Source organism: Carcharhinus amblyrhynchos, chromosome 6 (assembly GCF_965287045.1).
Source record: "Carcharhinus amblyrhynchos chromosome 6, sCarAmb.v2.hapA, whole genome shotgun sequence".
NCBI classification, from domain to species: Eukaryota; Metazoa; Chordata; class Chondrichthyes; order Carcharhiniformes; family Carcharhinidae; genus Carcharhinus; species Carcharhinus amblyrhynchos.
This window is the reverse complement of record NC_137329.1, coordinates 45588183-45605078: the sequence shown is the minus strand read 5'-3', so window position 1 is coordinate 45605078 and position 16896 is coordinate 45588183. Positions and strand designations below refer to the sequence as shown.

The following is a 16896-nucleotide window of genomic DNA, read 5'->3' as shown; positions in this document are numbered from 1 at the left end:
TCCATAGAATTTGGTGATGATCTTCTTGTAAGTGACCATAGAATTATAATAGAACTGCACAATTAAGTGACACTTCAAGTGTAACGTAGTACACCAACTGCATTCATTGCAGTCTGGTCTAACAGCCTGGATTTTCATCTTCAAGTTCAGGCCATTTCCTGGCATTGCAATGCAGCCTTCTTCCTACCAGTGCCTGGCCACACTATTTTTGGGGTGGCAGGGATAAGCCTGAGTCAGGGCTTATCCTGCATTCAGAAGCAGGCCCAAGATAGGAACAGAGGTGGGTGGCTGCTGAGCCTGGCAGGTTAGAAGGCTCACCTCCATTTACTGGGACATTAGCCCAGTTCTGTACATGAGTGTTAGGAACCATGGTCTTCATGCCTCACCAGTCTCCTCACCTATCCTCAACCCTCTTCATATTCCCCATGTTTTGTCATATATCTCTATGCCCCCTCCATAACCCCATGCCCCATCCATAACCCCATGCCCCTTCCATATGCTATTTGCCTCCTTGTATATCCCCATTTTCTCTCACCCAATATCTACAATGGACAGAACTAATGGGCCCTAGCATGCAATTGGAAGATCTTTGAGTTGTTCATACAACTGTTGAAATAAACAAACAACCATTGTCAAAATATTTATCCTCTTCAGAGCTCATAATTCTGTGAATCAAACATACAGCCAATCTAACAGCACCTAAAAATACATAATTCTCTTAAGTGCACACAAAATTACCAAACTAAAATGAACAACTATTCAAAAGCTTCTTCAAAAATATTATCATAACATTTCATAAAATAATCAACTGTTCATAAAATAAACAAAGCTCACAGACCACATGACTGCTGTCTCAGTAACTTCGGTTGTGCTGAATCCATTGTTGGGGTTTAGAGCACATCAAAAATATTCATAATAGGAATTCATTGCATAATGGTGTCAACAGAGCCTCCTGAGCTGTATATATTAAACCTGTGAAGTTATGGAACAGATGACCATCTATTGCACTACTGAAAGGCTCATAAGAAGGCTGGGATGTCAATAAAATAAGGCAGCCACCTGTTCATCCATTTTGAAGACTCAGCAGATCGTTGGGGTGTCAATCAAAGGAGTCAGCCATTTTTCAGCTCTTTCAAATGCTCAACACATGGCTGGATTTATAATCAAGGAAAAGATTAAATCACAGGGGAAACTGACACATTAAAATCTGAATCTTAATGCTTCTCAATGTAGGAGAGTAGCTTATTGACAGGATAAAGTGAGGTGCTCCTAGTGGATATGAGCATTTTCATAATGCTGGCAAATGTAATGGTCATTTATCCCTTTTAAATAAAGCTCTATAATTAATCATGGTATTTAAACACATTTAACTTAATATGCACTTTTATCTTATGCACCATTACATTTAAAAGTTTTGCAATCCACTTACTCATTTTGAAGAAACCATAGGCTGATAATCAGGCTTAGAATCTTTGTAAACATTACAGTTAGGATCAGTGGAGGTACTTGAGATGCATTCAAGTGTGAAGGGAAATGAAAATAGGTTCAGCTGATTGGAAGATCAGTAGACATCCCTTGAGCTGTCAATGGAGGTCTTTTTCAAAGCACTACACATTTAAATTGCTGGAGATCAAAGGTTGTGGCATGGAGAGGGTTTCAAAGGTGTCAGCTTGCCAGGAAGCCTCAGAAACTTCAAATCAAAGCTGTGTTAATACATATGAAAAAACAAGCAGTCAATATGACAGTGGCAATGTCATTTCACTGAATACATTGGGACTGATCGCATAGCTGTGAAGAATGGAACCCCCTCCAGTGAAATTTCCTCTCTGTCAGAGGACTTCAAAGGGGTCTGCTCATAACTGCAGCTTCTGACAGGGTGAAAGGGTAACAGTACATACCTTTGTCATATTCTTCTCCTCACTTGAAAAGTGGCTGATTGTCCATCTTCTAACCTGGTGCTTATTATTTGCTCCCATTATAGGCTCTGGATAAATCTCACATCTTTACTATCAATGGCACATTTCAGCAGCCTGTCCATTGACTAATGTCAACTGGATAGTTTTTGAAAAAAAATGTCATGATAGGGAACCTACCATCTCTCCCAGGCCTGGCCTACATGTATCCCCAATCCTACACCACATGCTTGACTTTTAATGGTCTCTGATGTGGCCAGTTGTAAACAGTTAATAGCAAATATAGTGTTACAAAAGAATCAAATGGACCTAATACTTAATAAAGATTATCAGTTATCATCAAAATTAACTGGTAAATCAGTAACTTTTTCATGAGAAGCATCACGAAGAAAGTAAGGAGACAGTACTCTGACTGAGTGACTTCAGTGTTTCCCACTAAGAATGGTTCAGTTATACACCAATCACAGAATTAGATAGTTCCTGAAGGACATGAGTGTCAACTTGATCCTGGGTCAGGTGGTGAGGTAACCAATATAAGGCAGGAACCTCATAGAAACTCTACAGTGCAGAAGGAGGCCGTTCGGCCCATCGAGTCTCCACCAACAACAATCCCATCCAGCCTATCCCCGTAATTCCACATATTTACCGCACCCAATCCCTCTAAACTATGCATCCTGGGACACTAAGGGGCAATTTTGCTTGGCTAGTTCACCTAACCTACACATCTTTGGACTGTGGGAGGAAACCGGAGCACCCGGAGGTAACCCACGCAGACACAGGGAGAATGTGCAAACGCCACACAGAAAGTGACCCAAGCCAGGAATCGAAGCCAGGTCCCTGGAGCTGTGAGGCAGCAGTGCTAACCACTGTGCCACCGTGCCGCCCACAATTTGATTAGAACCTATTTGATCTTTGACCTCACTAACCTGTTGCAGTCAGGTCTGGCCATGGTAGCATTTGTAACAACCTCAGATTTCTTGTGGCAACCAAGGATTGTAATGGCTCCCATTGGATGGGAAATACCTGGTAATAAATTAATCACCCATGTTTCTTTCAACTGACGGTTGACACTGACCAGCAGGAACAGTGATTTTCTGATTGGTGAGAGAATTCTCTTTTCTATAATGTGTCAGTCCACTACGTGAAGACAGATCAAGCTATTTAAATCTGGGCTTCTATCACACATCAACAGCAGTTTATACCACTACAATCAGTAACTTCATTGCCCAGCCCATCACTCTCTCCTCATTCACCACTAAACAAGGAAACTGACCCTGTTTCAATGGAGATTACTTAAGATTTGCCAGAAGCAGTGGCAGAGATAACTTAGAATGAGACACCAACCTGGGGAAACTGCATCTCAGGACTACCTGTAAGCTAAACACCCAGAAATAGCATTCTTTGCAGAGTTTGGCAATCCTGTAGTCTGTGGAACAGAATTAATTTATCTAATGCTTTGCATCCAACATGGTAGCCAACAACTAGGAAGCGCAGTGAACTGTCCTCTTTGCAAGGTGGAGGCAACAAGCGAACTCAGGATACCAGGCTGAAGTTTTTGCTAGCATCCTGAGGTAAAAACTATGAGTAGATAGCCTGACGGCATTTTTGAGGACTACTGTCAGAATTCACACTGTTCAGTTAATTTGGTTCAACCCACATAACATTAAGAGGTGCTTGAGTGCGTGGAAGGAAGTAGGGGACAGATTATTTTCTGACTGGAGCATGTGGTGAGAACATTTTAGTTTTGTGCTGGAGACCTCTGCCCCAGAGCTAGCTACCCTCTAAAAAGGAGATAGGGAACCAAAAAATGGTGAGGGAAAGTGAACGTAAGAAGAACGATGGGACAGAGAAACTCAAAAATACAAATTGAAGAGAATGTGTGGGACAAAACTTCATAAAGGATAGAAAGAATCAGTAAAGGAGAGAAATGGTTCTGGGGAGTCAAAAGGAAACCAACAAAAAACAGGGGAGAGAAGCTGGAAAGAAAACTCATGGTGAACACAAAAACGTTAAAAAAAATGAGAAAACTGGGCAGCATGGTGACACAGTGGTTAACACTGCTGCCTCACAGAGCTAGGGACCCGGGTTTGATCCCCAGTTTGAGTCACTGTCCGTGCACAGTTTGTTTGTTCTCCCCATGCCTCTGGGTGCTCCTGTTCCTCCCATAGTCCAAAAGATGTGCTGGTTAGGTGCATTGACCATGCTAAGTTCTCACTCAGTGTATCCGAACAGGCGTCAGAGAGTGGCAACAAGGGGATTTTCACAGTAACTTCATTGCAGTGTTAATGTAAGCCTATGTGTAACAATAATAAATAAACTTCAAACTTAAACTTGAATCAAAGTGCGAACCAGAAAAATGGAGGGAGATGTTAACGAGGCGATGATCACCATATTCAAGGTGCTGGTCCCTGGAGACTCATCAGGGAAGAAATCTCATAGCATGCAAGAAACAATACTTTTCACTGTTTACTAATACATGTGACAATAGTAAATCAAATCAAATCAAAATCTCGATTCCAACTTTAAAATTTACAAAGTCACGGATTGTGCAATGGAAATGTTGTACTGCAACTGTTTTTTTTGGAACCAGTCAGTTTCAATCCATTTGGCCACGTATACAAAGTTCAAAATAACATTAGCTGCTCTCAAACTAAATTGGTTATCAGAGTGTAATCAGAAACATCATCATACAAGCTGCAGCATTCCTTATTTCCCCCTTGCACATAATAACCTCCCACACCATAATAACCATAACCATAATAACCTACTACACCTGGCAGCATTTTTAAAAAATAAATACAAAAACTCGGCACGATTGGAATTTATCATCAGTGTGTTTCTTCCCTTCATGATTCTGTTCAAACTTTTCAACTCATGTACACTCGCTCTGCAGGATCAGATAAAACAGCTCTCAGTGCTGAAGAGCAACTTGCTCTCGATCAGGGACTTTCGCTTCTGAGATTTTAGTGCTTCTTTGGAGGAGGTTCCATCCAAATAACAGGCCACTGCAACTGCTGATATTCGCACCCACACCCCTCAACTACCACTGGTGGGAAACATAATCCTGACAGTAATCATTATCATTTCCTCCTAAACTTTTAAGTTGCTGTGTATTCTCACAATAAGGGCAGACACGTGTGAAAGAATTTAGGTGGAATTTAGGTCATTAGTAATTCATAAATCTCTGTCAAGATATCGTCAAAAACTTCTTAAATACTCAGTTGAAAATACTGACCTAGATTTTATAGGTTAATGACATTCAGTGGGCTTGCCTGATTGCCCAACCAAATTCCCAACAGACACAAAATGTTTTTGTCGTGAGTGCAAATTCATAAAATCTACCCAATGTGTCCTCTCTTGATACATCTTTAAATCAGTTTAACCTAAAGGAAGAGAAAAGCGTTCTTAGACAGTAATTAGCAAAATGTAAAGCAGATTGACAGAAGCTAACAGAATCAATAAATGGGAAATCCAGCTAAAATAGGAAGACAGGATATGAAAAGACAAAGCAAAGTTAGAACAAAAGACATACCAATCAGGTCACCTGGTAGGAAACCTGATCAAAGGTGAAGATTAAGTAAAAAGATACAGAATCTGAGAGAAAAAAGCAATGCCGAACTCAAGTTAAAAGGAGGAAGAATATTAAAGTGACAAGGCAGAAACAAGTATAAGTTCCTATTTTCCCAAAGCTGTAAACTATGCAAATAATATTGAATAGAAAGACGAGAAATGAGGTGCCCATTATATAGAATGACACCTGCTGACACCATACCCAGAAGTGAATATGAAAGAGATATGGAGAGTCGTTTGTGTATGCTTAAAACTGGACCAGCAGATGGGCACCACAACAGCTCAGTGACTATCACTGCTAGCTGTGCAGATACATGGATTTGGGCCGGTGTCTGTGGGAGTTTGCACATTCTCTCTGTGGTTGCGTGGGTTTCCTCCGGGTGCTCCGGTTTCCTCCCACACCCCAAAGATGTGCTCTTTAGGCTGATTGGTGTAACAAATTGTCCCTAAATTATTCTCCCCTTAATCTGGTTTCCAATGGGGGTACCATAAGCATAGACATGGGTCAAGGGTGGAGTAGGAAAAACACATTGTTAAGATGGCGGCGTGGGCTCATTGGGCTGAAGGGCCTGTTTCCTGTGCTGTGTTGTTCTTTGTTCTTTGTTATGCATTATTTACAATGTTGGCACAGAGGGACAGATTTACAGCAACTGCTATGAAGTAACTCAGCAACAATCACTTCTATCAGAAACCTGGTCACATATCTATTACAGGAAGAACATTAAAAAGTGTGAGAGAGCAAGTTTATGGAGTGTTTCTCATGAGCTTGGTTGTGAGCGTTCAAGTCTTTTCCCAATAAGAGGAAATTCTTGGAGCTATTCCAGTTTGTAACAAGTGCAGGAAGCTTGGTTGATTTATCAAAAGATCACTTACTAGAAGTCTCTCAGCAGGTGGTGTGCACACTTTAACACACACCTTAATCATTCCCGATGGAAGGGGAACAGTTCCCAAACCCATTACAATGACAGAGATAGTTATAGTTATTCACACCATGATAATAACAGATTAACTGGGAACCAGCATTGTGAGCCATTCAAGCAGTGACCATGTCGTGTGAACACTCTATTCTGTGGGCTATAAGGCAGATCTTATTTAAGAACATAAGAACATAAGAAATAGGAGCAGGAGTAGGCCATCTAGCCCTTCGAGCCTGCCCCGCCATTCAATGAGATCATGGCTGATCTGTCGTGTCTCAGTTCCACATTCCCGCCCTCTCCCCATAACCCTTAATCCCTTCGCTTATCAAAAACCCATCAACCTGCGTCTTAAAAATATTGAGCGAGGCAGCCTCCACCACTTCAACAGGCAGAGAATTCCAGAGATTCACCACCCTTTGAGTGAAGAAGTTCCTCCTCAACTCCGTTCTAAACCGCCCCCCCTTTATCTTGAGGCTGTGCCCCCTAGTCCTACTGTCCTTTCTGACCGGGAAGAGTCTCTCCACCTCTATCCTATCCATCCCATTCATCATCTTATATGTCTCAATGAGATCTCCCCTCATTCTTCTAAACTCTAACGAGTACAAGCCTAGTTTATTCAGCCTCTCCTCATAGCTTAGATGAGAAAATCACTGACAGAGGAAAGTCAAATGAACTGGACCATTCTGTGGCATAAGGTTGACAGGATAAGCTGAGTAATCAAGTGAAGACCTGATTAAATAACGCAATCGATGATGTTTCACCCAGGAAAGGGTGCGAAAAACTGGAAAACTAATACATACATAGTTAAAGTATTGATCAGTAATAATTCACTTGTCCATAGTGCTGTTTATAATACAGCACTGATGTTCCATTTAATTAGTTGCTTTAAAAAAGCACTGCTTTTTAATAGCAAAGTTTTTAATAAAAAGACCACCCAAATATATATATTGCAGTCAGTGAGAAGACTGACAGTTTGTACAAGAATCGTTAAATGGTATTCTGTTCAATTTTTGAAGTCTAGGTGACAACTATGAATGAAATACGCTTTAATCAAACCTCTAATAAGATTTTTTGCCAATTAGGCTGTGGTTGAGTTTTGTTAATTGAGTTGATTTGCACAGAACAATTCAAGAGGCAAAGATGCATTTGAAAATTTTACAGGAACAATAAAGTGTAGGGGATTTATCATTGTTCATTTCTTCCCACAGTCCAAAGATGTTAAGTGGGGTGGCTATACTAAATTGCTTCATATTGTCCGAAGATGTGTAGGTTAAGGGGATTCGCCTTGGTAAATGTGTGGGATTACGAGAAAAGGGCAGGGGGGATGCTCTTTTGGAAACTCAGTCAGACTCAATGGGCCGAATGGTCTCCTTCCACACTAAAGGAATTCTATGGTCCTAATTCTATGATATAGGCTTAAACAGAACTGGAGTGAAGGCCATTTGCTTCTTCACCATATAAAAGTGAGGCACTACTTTGCCAAGCAGGTATTGCATTCCTTGAAGTTACAAGCTCTTCCTATGTTAAGTTGAACTGAACATAAGTTGTGATACTGTATTCTGAACTGAATTACATTGGCTGGAATTTACCAACCGTTCATGCTGGTGGGATTCTGTGGTCCCACTGCAGTGAATGGAGATTTGGTTGCAAGCCAAATTCTCCATCCTCGCTTGCAGTGGTAGTGAGGTGTGACTGGCTGGAAAATTCCAGTCAAAGTGAAAGATTGGGTTTCACTACTACTGAGTTATTGTAATAACAAATTAAAGCCAAATTAATGCTTCATCTGTGATGATTATGTTGGCAATCATACTCTCCTTCACTATGTTCATATACTCTCAAAGTCAGTTATTACTATTGCACTAAATAATGTCTTTTAAGATAAATTAAGACTTAGGTAAGATTTAACCAATGCTTCACTTTACTCCTACTAATAGTATAGTTGTGGCTGAATCTTTTCAGCTCAGTTATTTTTCAGACAATTTAAAACATCATATTAACCTTGGGGAGAAAACTTGTGAATAAAGCCTTAATATGATGGCATCTGCTGTGGACCTGTTGCGGCGGTAGGCAAACCGTAGTGGATACAGGCAGTCTGGGAGGCTGGTATTGACTCTTGCCATGACTAGCCTTTCAAAGCACTTCATAATGATGGATGTCAAAGCCACCAGACAATAGGCATTAAGTCATGCTGCTGGCTTTTCTTAGGTACTGGGATAATGGTATATAAAAGTATCTGTGCACGTTTGCATTTACAACACTTGGAGGAAGAAAAAATCCACATTGTGAACAAACCTTACTCTGATTGTTGTTTTGTGAATAATTTCACCGTGCTCACAAATACCGTGCCGTCATTTCCAAATGCATGGAATCCCCAGCAACGTCCCTTGTCAGAAGGAGAAAAGACATCTCCTTGACCTTCAATCTCTGATGAATTCTGACAGAAGTTATGTTCTCTATTTTGCTAGAGACACTGTCTATCAATGCCCAAAGAGTCATCATTCTTACATTTTTGCAACATTTTGCAAATATGGATTTTCAACTATTTTATTCTCTAATTTTACATTGCACCAAACAATGTTACTTGTTCATTTTATAAATAAGTATTTGTAAAAAAATTACAGATTTCAAATGAAAATAACAAGTAACAAGCCCTATAACAGAATGGCAAAATAAGATATAAAAATTCTGAGCAAGTACAATGGCAGAAACGTTTACAAATGATACAAATTCTTCAAACAGTGAACTTACTGGAATGATTAGCACTGCTGCCTCACAGCGCCCGGGACCCGGGTTCGATTCCTGGCTTGGGTCACTGTCTGTGTGGAGTTTGCACCTTCTCCTTGTGTCTGTGTGGGTTTCCTCTGGGTGCTCCGGTTTCCTCCCACACTCCAAAGATGTACAGGTTAGGTTGATTGGCCATGCTAAATTGCCCCTTAGTGTTAGGGAGTAAGTAGGGTAAATAAATAGGGTTATGGGGATAGGGCCTGAGTGGAATTGTGGTCGGTGCAGACTCAATGGGCCAAATGGCTTCCTTCTGCACTGTAGGGATTCTATGAAAGACACACATCACTGAACACAGAATGGGAGGGGGCACGCTGAGCTACCTTAGAATTTTGATCAGAAATCTGAGCGGATCTATATATCTGTACAAATAATGAATCAGGATCGTGTTTGAGAGGACCAGACTCAGAATCCGAAACTGAAGACCCCAAACAGATAAAGTCAGAATAAATGAGGAGGTTAGCCTTTGGAGAAACTCAGGAAAGGCGGGGAAGAGAGAAAAATAGGCAGGGAAAGTAGAGAAAGACCAAGAAAGACTGCAAAAGGACTTGCCTGTGTGGGATAAGACATGGAATCCCAAATCCATTTCATTAGCCATCCCAATGTGAAATATAAAATTGGCTCTTTAACTATTCTACAGTTTCTTGAAGTTTTATCATAATTAGGTTAAAGAATTCCTTCTTACCATTCTGTCCCTTGCAACATGCAGTCGTTCTCTGTTGTTTAATAGGATTCCTAATGCTGGAACTTGAATGTTAATGTCTGAATTCTCACAGTTGAGGCTAATGTTCCCAGTCCTATGTTTAAGTTTCACAGTTTGCAGCTAAAATCCTCAGTTGTATTTGGATTACCGGTTCTGACAGTAGGGTTTCCAACCCTGTGTTTAGATTCCCAGTGCTGATTTCCACTGCTGTAGTTGAATTCTAGATCTACATGTATGTCTCTGAGTTATCCCTGCGTTTGTTCAATGAGATTCAGTTCTCTTTTTATCTGTTGGATTTCACTGTTGTATTGGCAGAACTCTTTACTGCAGAACAAAGCTTTGACTGCTCCGAAATAATAGACTCATTCATACAAACTTCAAAAAGGTTTCTAGTTCTAAATATTTAAATTTGTGGTTTGGGCATTGATAGACAGTGTCTATCAATAACTTCTGTCAGAATTCATCAGAGATTGAAGGTCAAGGAGATGTCTTTTCTCCTTCTGATAAGGGACGTTGCTGGGGATTCCATGCATTTGGAAATGACGGCACGGTATTTGTGAGCACGGTAAAATTATTCACAAAACAACAATCAAAGTAAGGTTTATTCTTTTTTCACAATGTGGATTTTTTTCTCCTCCAAGTATTGTAAATGCTAACGTGCACAGATACTTTTACATACCATCATCCCAGTACCTAGGAAAAGCCAGCAGCGTAACTTGATGACTATCGGCCGGTGGCTCTGACATCCATCATTATGAAGTGCTTTGAAAGGTTAGTCATGGCACGAATCAATTCCAGCCTCCCGGACTGCCTGGATCCACTACAGTTTGCCAACTGCCACAACAGATCTGCAGCAACATTCTGCACTCCCTCTGGCCCTGCTCTCAATCCTGGAACAGCTAAATAGCAAAGACACCTTTGATTTGATTTGATTTGATTTATTATTGTCACACGTATTAACATACGGTAAAACGTATTGTTTCTTGTGTGCTATACAGATAAAGCATACCATTCAAAGAGAAGGAACGAGACAGTGTAGAACGTAGTGTCCTGGGTTTGATTCCCAGCTTGGGTTACTGCCGTGCAGAGTTTGCACGCTTTCCCCATGTCCATGTGGATTTCCTCCGGATACTCGGTTTTCTCCCACAGTCTGAAAGATGTACTGGTTAGGTGCATTGGCCATGCTAAATTCTCCCTCAGTGTACCAGAACAGGCGCCAGAGTGTGGCAACTAGAGGATTTTCACAGTAACTTCATTGCATTATTGTTAATGTAAGCCTAATTGTGACATTAATAAATAAATAAATTTTACAAACTTTGTAAACAATATGAAGCTGGCCGATTGACAGGAAACAGAGAGTTGTGGTGCCACACTCTGGCACCTGTTCGGGTATAATGAGGGAGAGCCCCCTTCCTTTCCTCCCTTCTCAATCTTTCCTGCACATGCTTGCTATCCAGGAACTTTTAATTCCACAGATCTGCCCTTTTTTGAGCAAGGTCTCTGTTATCACTACAATCTCATGCTTCCAAATGATTTTGCAAGCAGCCCACAAGCCTTAGTTATGACACTCTGTGTACTTGTACACATTCATAGTAAACCTCTTTTAGACATTATTACATTCCATTTACTTGTTCCCACCTAACACTTTATTCTTTCATACTCTAGTGCTGTATATCTCTCTCAATCCTTTGTGTCCCTTTGATAATCCTTTCCTAAGGCTACATCTTGATCCCTATTTCTTGGCCGAGTTAGTTTAAACCTCCCAATAGGACTAGCAAACCATCCTGCAACGACATTGGTCCCAGCTGTGAGCGTAACCTGTCCAGCCTCTACATGTGCTGGACAGGTTACACACAATTATCCCTGAAACACCCAGAAATCTCCAGTCAGCCACAGATTCATCTGGTTTATCTGCCTTTTTCTATACTCATTTTCCCATGGCAGTGGGGATTACCCGGAATGACTACCTTCTTATCAATTTCCTTCCTAGCTCAGTAAACTTGGCCAACTCCCTTCCTACCTGTGTCATTGGTACCAATATGGACTGTGACCACTGGTTGTTCATTCTTCACCCAGTGTCTTGCAAAGATTCAGTAGCGTCTTTTACCTGGGCACCAGGTTCACATCTTGGCCTACACAAATGCCTGTCTGCCCATGTGAAAAGGATAGGAAAGTACCTGAGAGAGAGAACCATGTCAGCTAGCTTTGCAAACAAGAAGGGAAATTGTGTGGTTAGCCATTTAGTAGAAATAGGATAAGGGAGTAAGAGGTTGGTCTCAGTGAAAATGTGAGATTAGATAGAAAATGAGAGGAGATATTAGATAAAGTGGATAGCTTGGAGAGGGACATACTTTGGCTTGCTAAAAGAACAGAGGGATTGAAGGCCATTGAAGTTTTTAAAAATTCATTCAAAGGATGTGGGTATTGTGGCTGCTTGCCCATCCCTAATTGTCCTTGAGAAGGTGGTGCTTGTCTTTTGTAACCGCTATGGCCCAGTTGGAGCAGGTACACTCCAATGCTGTTTGGAAGGGAGTTCCAGGATTTTGAGTCAGTGACAATGCAGGAATGGTGATATATTTCCAAATGGTAGTCATGATGTAGAGATGCCAGCGTTGGACTGAGGCAAACATAGCAAGAAGTCTCACAACACCAGGTTAGAGTCCAACCAGTTTATTTGATAGTAATTCTGCATGCATGATAGCATTGTCTGCACCTTTAAGACTTGGATAGCAGGGCAGCTGTAAAGGCTTGCATTCTAATCTGTATTCTGTAAACTGTGTGTGACTTTATATGCCCTTCGCTGATCAGCACCTTCCACACACCTGACGAAGGAACACCGTTTCTGAAAGCTTGTGAGATTACTATCTCACAACCTGGTGTTGTGAGACTTCTTACTGTGATATATTTCCAAACCAGGGTTATGAGTGAATAGGAGGGGAACTTACAGTGGTGGTGTTCCCATGTGCCTGCTGTCCTTGCACTTCTACACATGGCAGAGGTTGTGTGTTTGTAACATGCTGCTGTAAGAGTCTTGGTGAGTTCCTGCCATGCATCTTGTAGAGGGTACACACTGCTGCCACTGTGCATTGGTGATGGAAGGAGTGGACATTTGTGGATGGGGTACCAATTAAGCGGGCTGCTTTGTCCTGGATAGTGGTGAACTCCTTGAATGTTGTTAGAGCTGCAGTCATCCAAGAAAGCGGAGAGTTACCCTGCTAAAGTATATTCTGTGCCTTTACTTCCCTCAGTGATCACTCTTCATCATAGAAGAGCACTGATATTTTGGGTGAGGGGTGCAGTAGATAGTAATCAGCATGGGATAGCCTTTCTTTTGTTTGTCCTGAGGCCACAAGACTTCATGGGGGTCTGCAGTCAATTGTTGAGGATTCCCAGTGCCATGCCTGTACATGACTGTAATTTATCCTTTAGTGGTCTGCCTGCCCAGGAACAGTGATGTGAGCAATCGGGGTCATGGATTGAAGGATATAGATAGTTGTTGTGCGACTAGTCTATGGGACAGCTATCATCAGATTCCAAATATTAGAGAGATAACTTTGCATGGTTAGTGGGCTGGATTGCTTGCATTTTGCCCTGATCTGACACCTAGATTGTTGCTGATGTTTTTCCATTTTTCCAACCAGCCTGTATGGTAACAATTGTGCGCTGACGGAATAAAAGAAGCATAAATTGTAGGACTAGAATCAAATGCAGTCTCTCCTCCCTGAAGAACTTGAACCAGTTTTTATAACACACTAGCAGCTTTGGTGATCATTTTTCCAGGCGCTACGCCATAAAGTACTAGACTTATTGAATTGAATAACATTTTACAACCTTCATTGCAGGGATTAGAACAGAAATTCTGCTTGGACTGTCTGGTGCCATAATCACTATCAGACGGATATAGCCCTAAGTTAAAGGTAAAGTCTCTATAGTCCCAGATGACCATAGGCTGCTCCCCCATTTGAGGGGGAGAGATGACTGGTGGCGATTTAACCTGAGGATCACCACATCACAGGCAAGGGGATTGGTAGCTCAGTTGGTCGGTTAGCTGGTCCGTGTTGCAGAGCCCTAATGTACCTCTTCCTCAGGCTAGATATTTGTGATGTGGAGATGCCAGCATTAAACTGGAGTAAGAAGTCTGACAACACCAGGTTAAAGTCCAACAGGTTTATTTGGTAGCACGAGCTTTTGGAGCATTGCCCCTCACCTGATGAAGGGGCAATGCTCCGAAAGCTCCTGCTACCAAATAAACCTGTTGGACATTAACTTGGTGTTATGATACTACTGTATATGGATATGGTGTGATAATAATTTTTTTTTCTTTTCATTCACAGGTTTTAAGTCGGTCCACCTTGTGTCCAACGAGGGGCATACACGTGATGGGTCGTATTGGGGCTGCTCTTGGTTGTTCGAGATTGGCCTAGTGCTTCATGTCGTTAGTGTGTGCCTAAACTGGACAAGATACTGGGCAAGACGACAGCTCAGTGACTATTGCTGATTGCTGTGCAGATACATGGATTTGGGCCGGTGTCTGTGGGAGTTTGCGCATTCTCCCCGTGCTTGTGTGGGTTTTCTCCGGGTGCTCCGGTTTCCTCCCACACCCCAAAGATGTGCTGTTAGGCTGATTGGCAGGAATAAATTGTCCCTAAATCAGATTCCCTCAATCTGGATGGCCATAAAACATTAGACAGGGGTTGTGGGTGGAGAGGGGGACTGGTGGTGTTGAGATGGTGGCGCGGGTTCATTGGGCCGAAGGGCCTGTTTCCCGGGCTGATTTTGTTCTTTTGTTCTTCTACTTACTGGAGATATTTGTGGAGCTTATTTGTTTATTTGAGATTTCCTTCTGCACAGCTGTTTCTGGCCTGAGAGTTGTGGCCTACGTCCAATTGCCTGTCAACAGGGACCGTAGGCCAAATGCCAGTGGCATGAGGCCTAATAAGAGGTGAGGACAGGTCAAGCAAGTTACCAGCCTCAATACAACTCCAAATTGTGGCACACAAGAGCTATTTGAAAGCACAGTGTTTTTCACTAGCTGTCTTACATCAAAGAAAATCTTTCCCAAACCAAGGGGGCTGCACTACAGTTGCAAGAATGAAAGGCATTGTACAAATACTGCCATTAATCAGCAATTCAACATCAAACAGGCCTCTTTGAAGCTTTGACAAAATGACAATAATTATATACTCGGGTATTGTACGTCACTAATAAGTATAAATCAGAAAAATATTTTAAATGTCCGTAGAAACTGGATACATTAATGCTCCGGTGAAAGCCTTAGGATTTTACAGACACGCATCTAGAGCAGAAAATTACTGACAACAGTTTTAACAAAAAAACCCTGACACAAACACGAGAAAGCTGATAATTCAGGAACCGAGTGACTAGAAGCATTGGAGAAGAACTGATTACTGAAGTGTTTTAAAATGCTGGATAAACTTGGTAGGTCTGGCAGCATTTGCAGAGAGAGACGATTAATATTATGGATCAGAATATTTCTGTTTTTATTTCAGTCTTCCAGCATCCACAGTGTTTTGCTTTTATTTGAATTGTTCTCATCTGTTTAACACATTCGACCTTTATCACCCTTGCCACAAGCTTACCTTCAAATAAATGACAAATCCTTCAATCCAGTTACCATCCGAGAAAATCACAGCTCATCAGATCTCTTTGGACCTATTTGATCTGCTGGCAAAAGCCTCAATCATCTGATTGTTTAACTCAAAATGAGAAAAGAGCTCTCTTTCCTGAATGAATCGATAAACATAGGAACACATTCCCCTTAATGTAACAAACACCACAGTGAACACAAGCTCTCTCACCTTATATTTCCCCATGGTGTCTGTACATGCCTAAAGCTCTTCTGTCTTAATGTTGCAAGATGTGGTTAGCTGTTCCTATGTTACTAAAGGATGTGGTTGCTTGCTTGGGGAAGTGAATCATTGTCTCACCTTGAAATTGGTACCATACCTGTCGGGTTTTGCCCGCTATGTGCCACTGGCACGGTGTTCTGAGAGGAAATTCCACCTTCCTGTGGTGGATTGTATTCTGTTGGACTCTGGATCTCTGGTCCCATTGATCTGTGGGGTTGCTGACATTGACTGGACCTCTGAGAGTCGGAAAATCATAGAGAAATGCAGCACGGAAACAGGCTCTTCAGCTCAACTTGTCGATGCCGAAGCTGAACTCGTCTCTTGTCTGCAGTTGGCGCATATCCCACTAAACATTTCCTATCCATGTACCTGTTCAAATGTCTTTTAAATGTTGTAACTGCACCCATCTCTATCACTTCCTTTGGCAGCTCATTCCATATACACACCCCCGCTGTGTGAAAACATTGCTGCTCAGGTCCTTTTTAAGTCTTTCCCCTCTCATATTAAACCTATACCCTCTAGTTTTGGACTCTCCTAACCTGGGGAAAAGACCTTGGCAATTCATCTTATTTTTGCCTCTCATGATTTTATAAACCTCTAGAAACCATTGTCTAACACTGCAGGGAAAGAAGTCCCAGCCCTTTGCAACCTATCCTTTTATAACTCAAACTTCCAGTCCTTGTAAACCTTAGTCTGCACCCTTTCTAGTTTAATAACATCCTTCTTATAGTAGGGTGACCAGAATTGTATGCAGCACTCTAAATGTGGCCACACCAATGTTTTGTGCAGAGATAGCAACTGACATCCCAATTCCCAGGGTATAAAAGATGGGCAAAACAAAGAATTGAATTAAAAAGCACCCCAAAGCACTTTGCAGCTAATTTAGTACTTTTGCAGCATACTTCCTGTTGCACAATTTCATGACAGCAAAATCCCACAAACAACAAAGTGATAATGGCCAAATCTTCCATTGACTTTTTTTAGGATTATTGGTGGAGGACTAAATACTGACCAGAAACCTGAGGCGAACTCCCTTATTCGTCTCCAGAATCCTTCCCTGGGATATTCTACATCCACCAGAGTTGGCAGACTGGCCCTCCATTTTGAATCTCACCTTTGAGATTTAGCTAGGATTATGTTAT

The 16896-nt window shown here is 41.6% G+C and overlaps 1 protein-coding gene across 2 annotated transcripts in view; it reads right to left on the bottom strand.

Annotated features, from left to right (window-relative positions):
• Nucleotides 1–16062, bottom strand: part of LOC145343871 (myeloperoxidase-like) — a 73299-nt gene extending 57237 nt beyond the window's left edge. The window contains exon 1 of one of the 2 annotated variants that reach the window (XM_080190344.1): nt 15704–16062. In XM_080190344.1, the coding sequence (XP_080046470.1) occupies nt 15704–15718 (15 nt within the window). In that variant the 5' untranslated portion in view covers nt 15719–16062. Of the gene's footprint in view, nt 1–1059; nt 1105–15703 lie in introns of those variants that run through there. The other variant, XM_080190345.1, reaches the window with a different exon arrangement.
• Between the last annotated feature and the right edge of the window lie 834 nt (nt 16063–16896).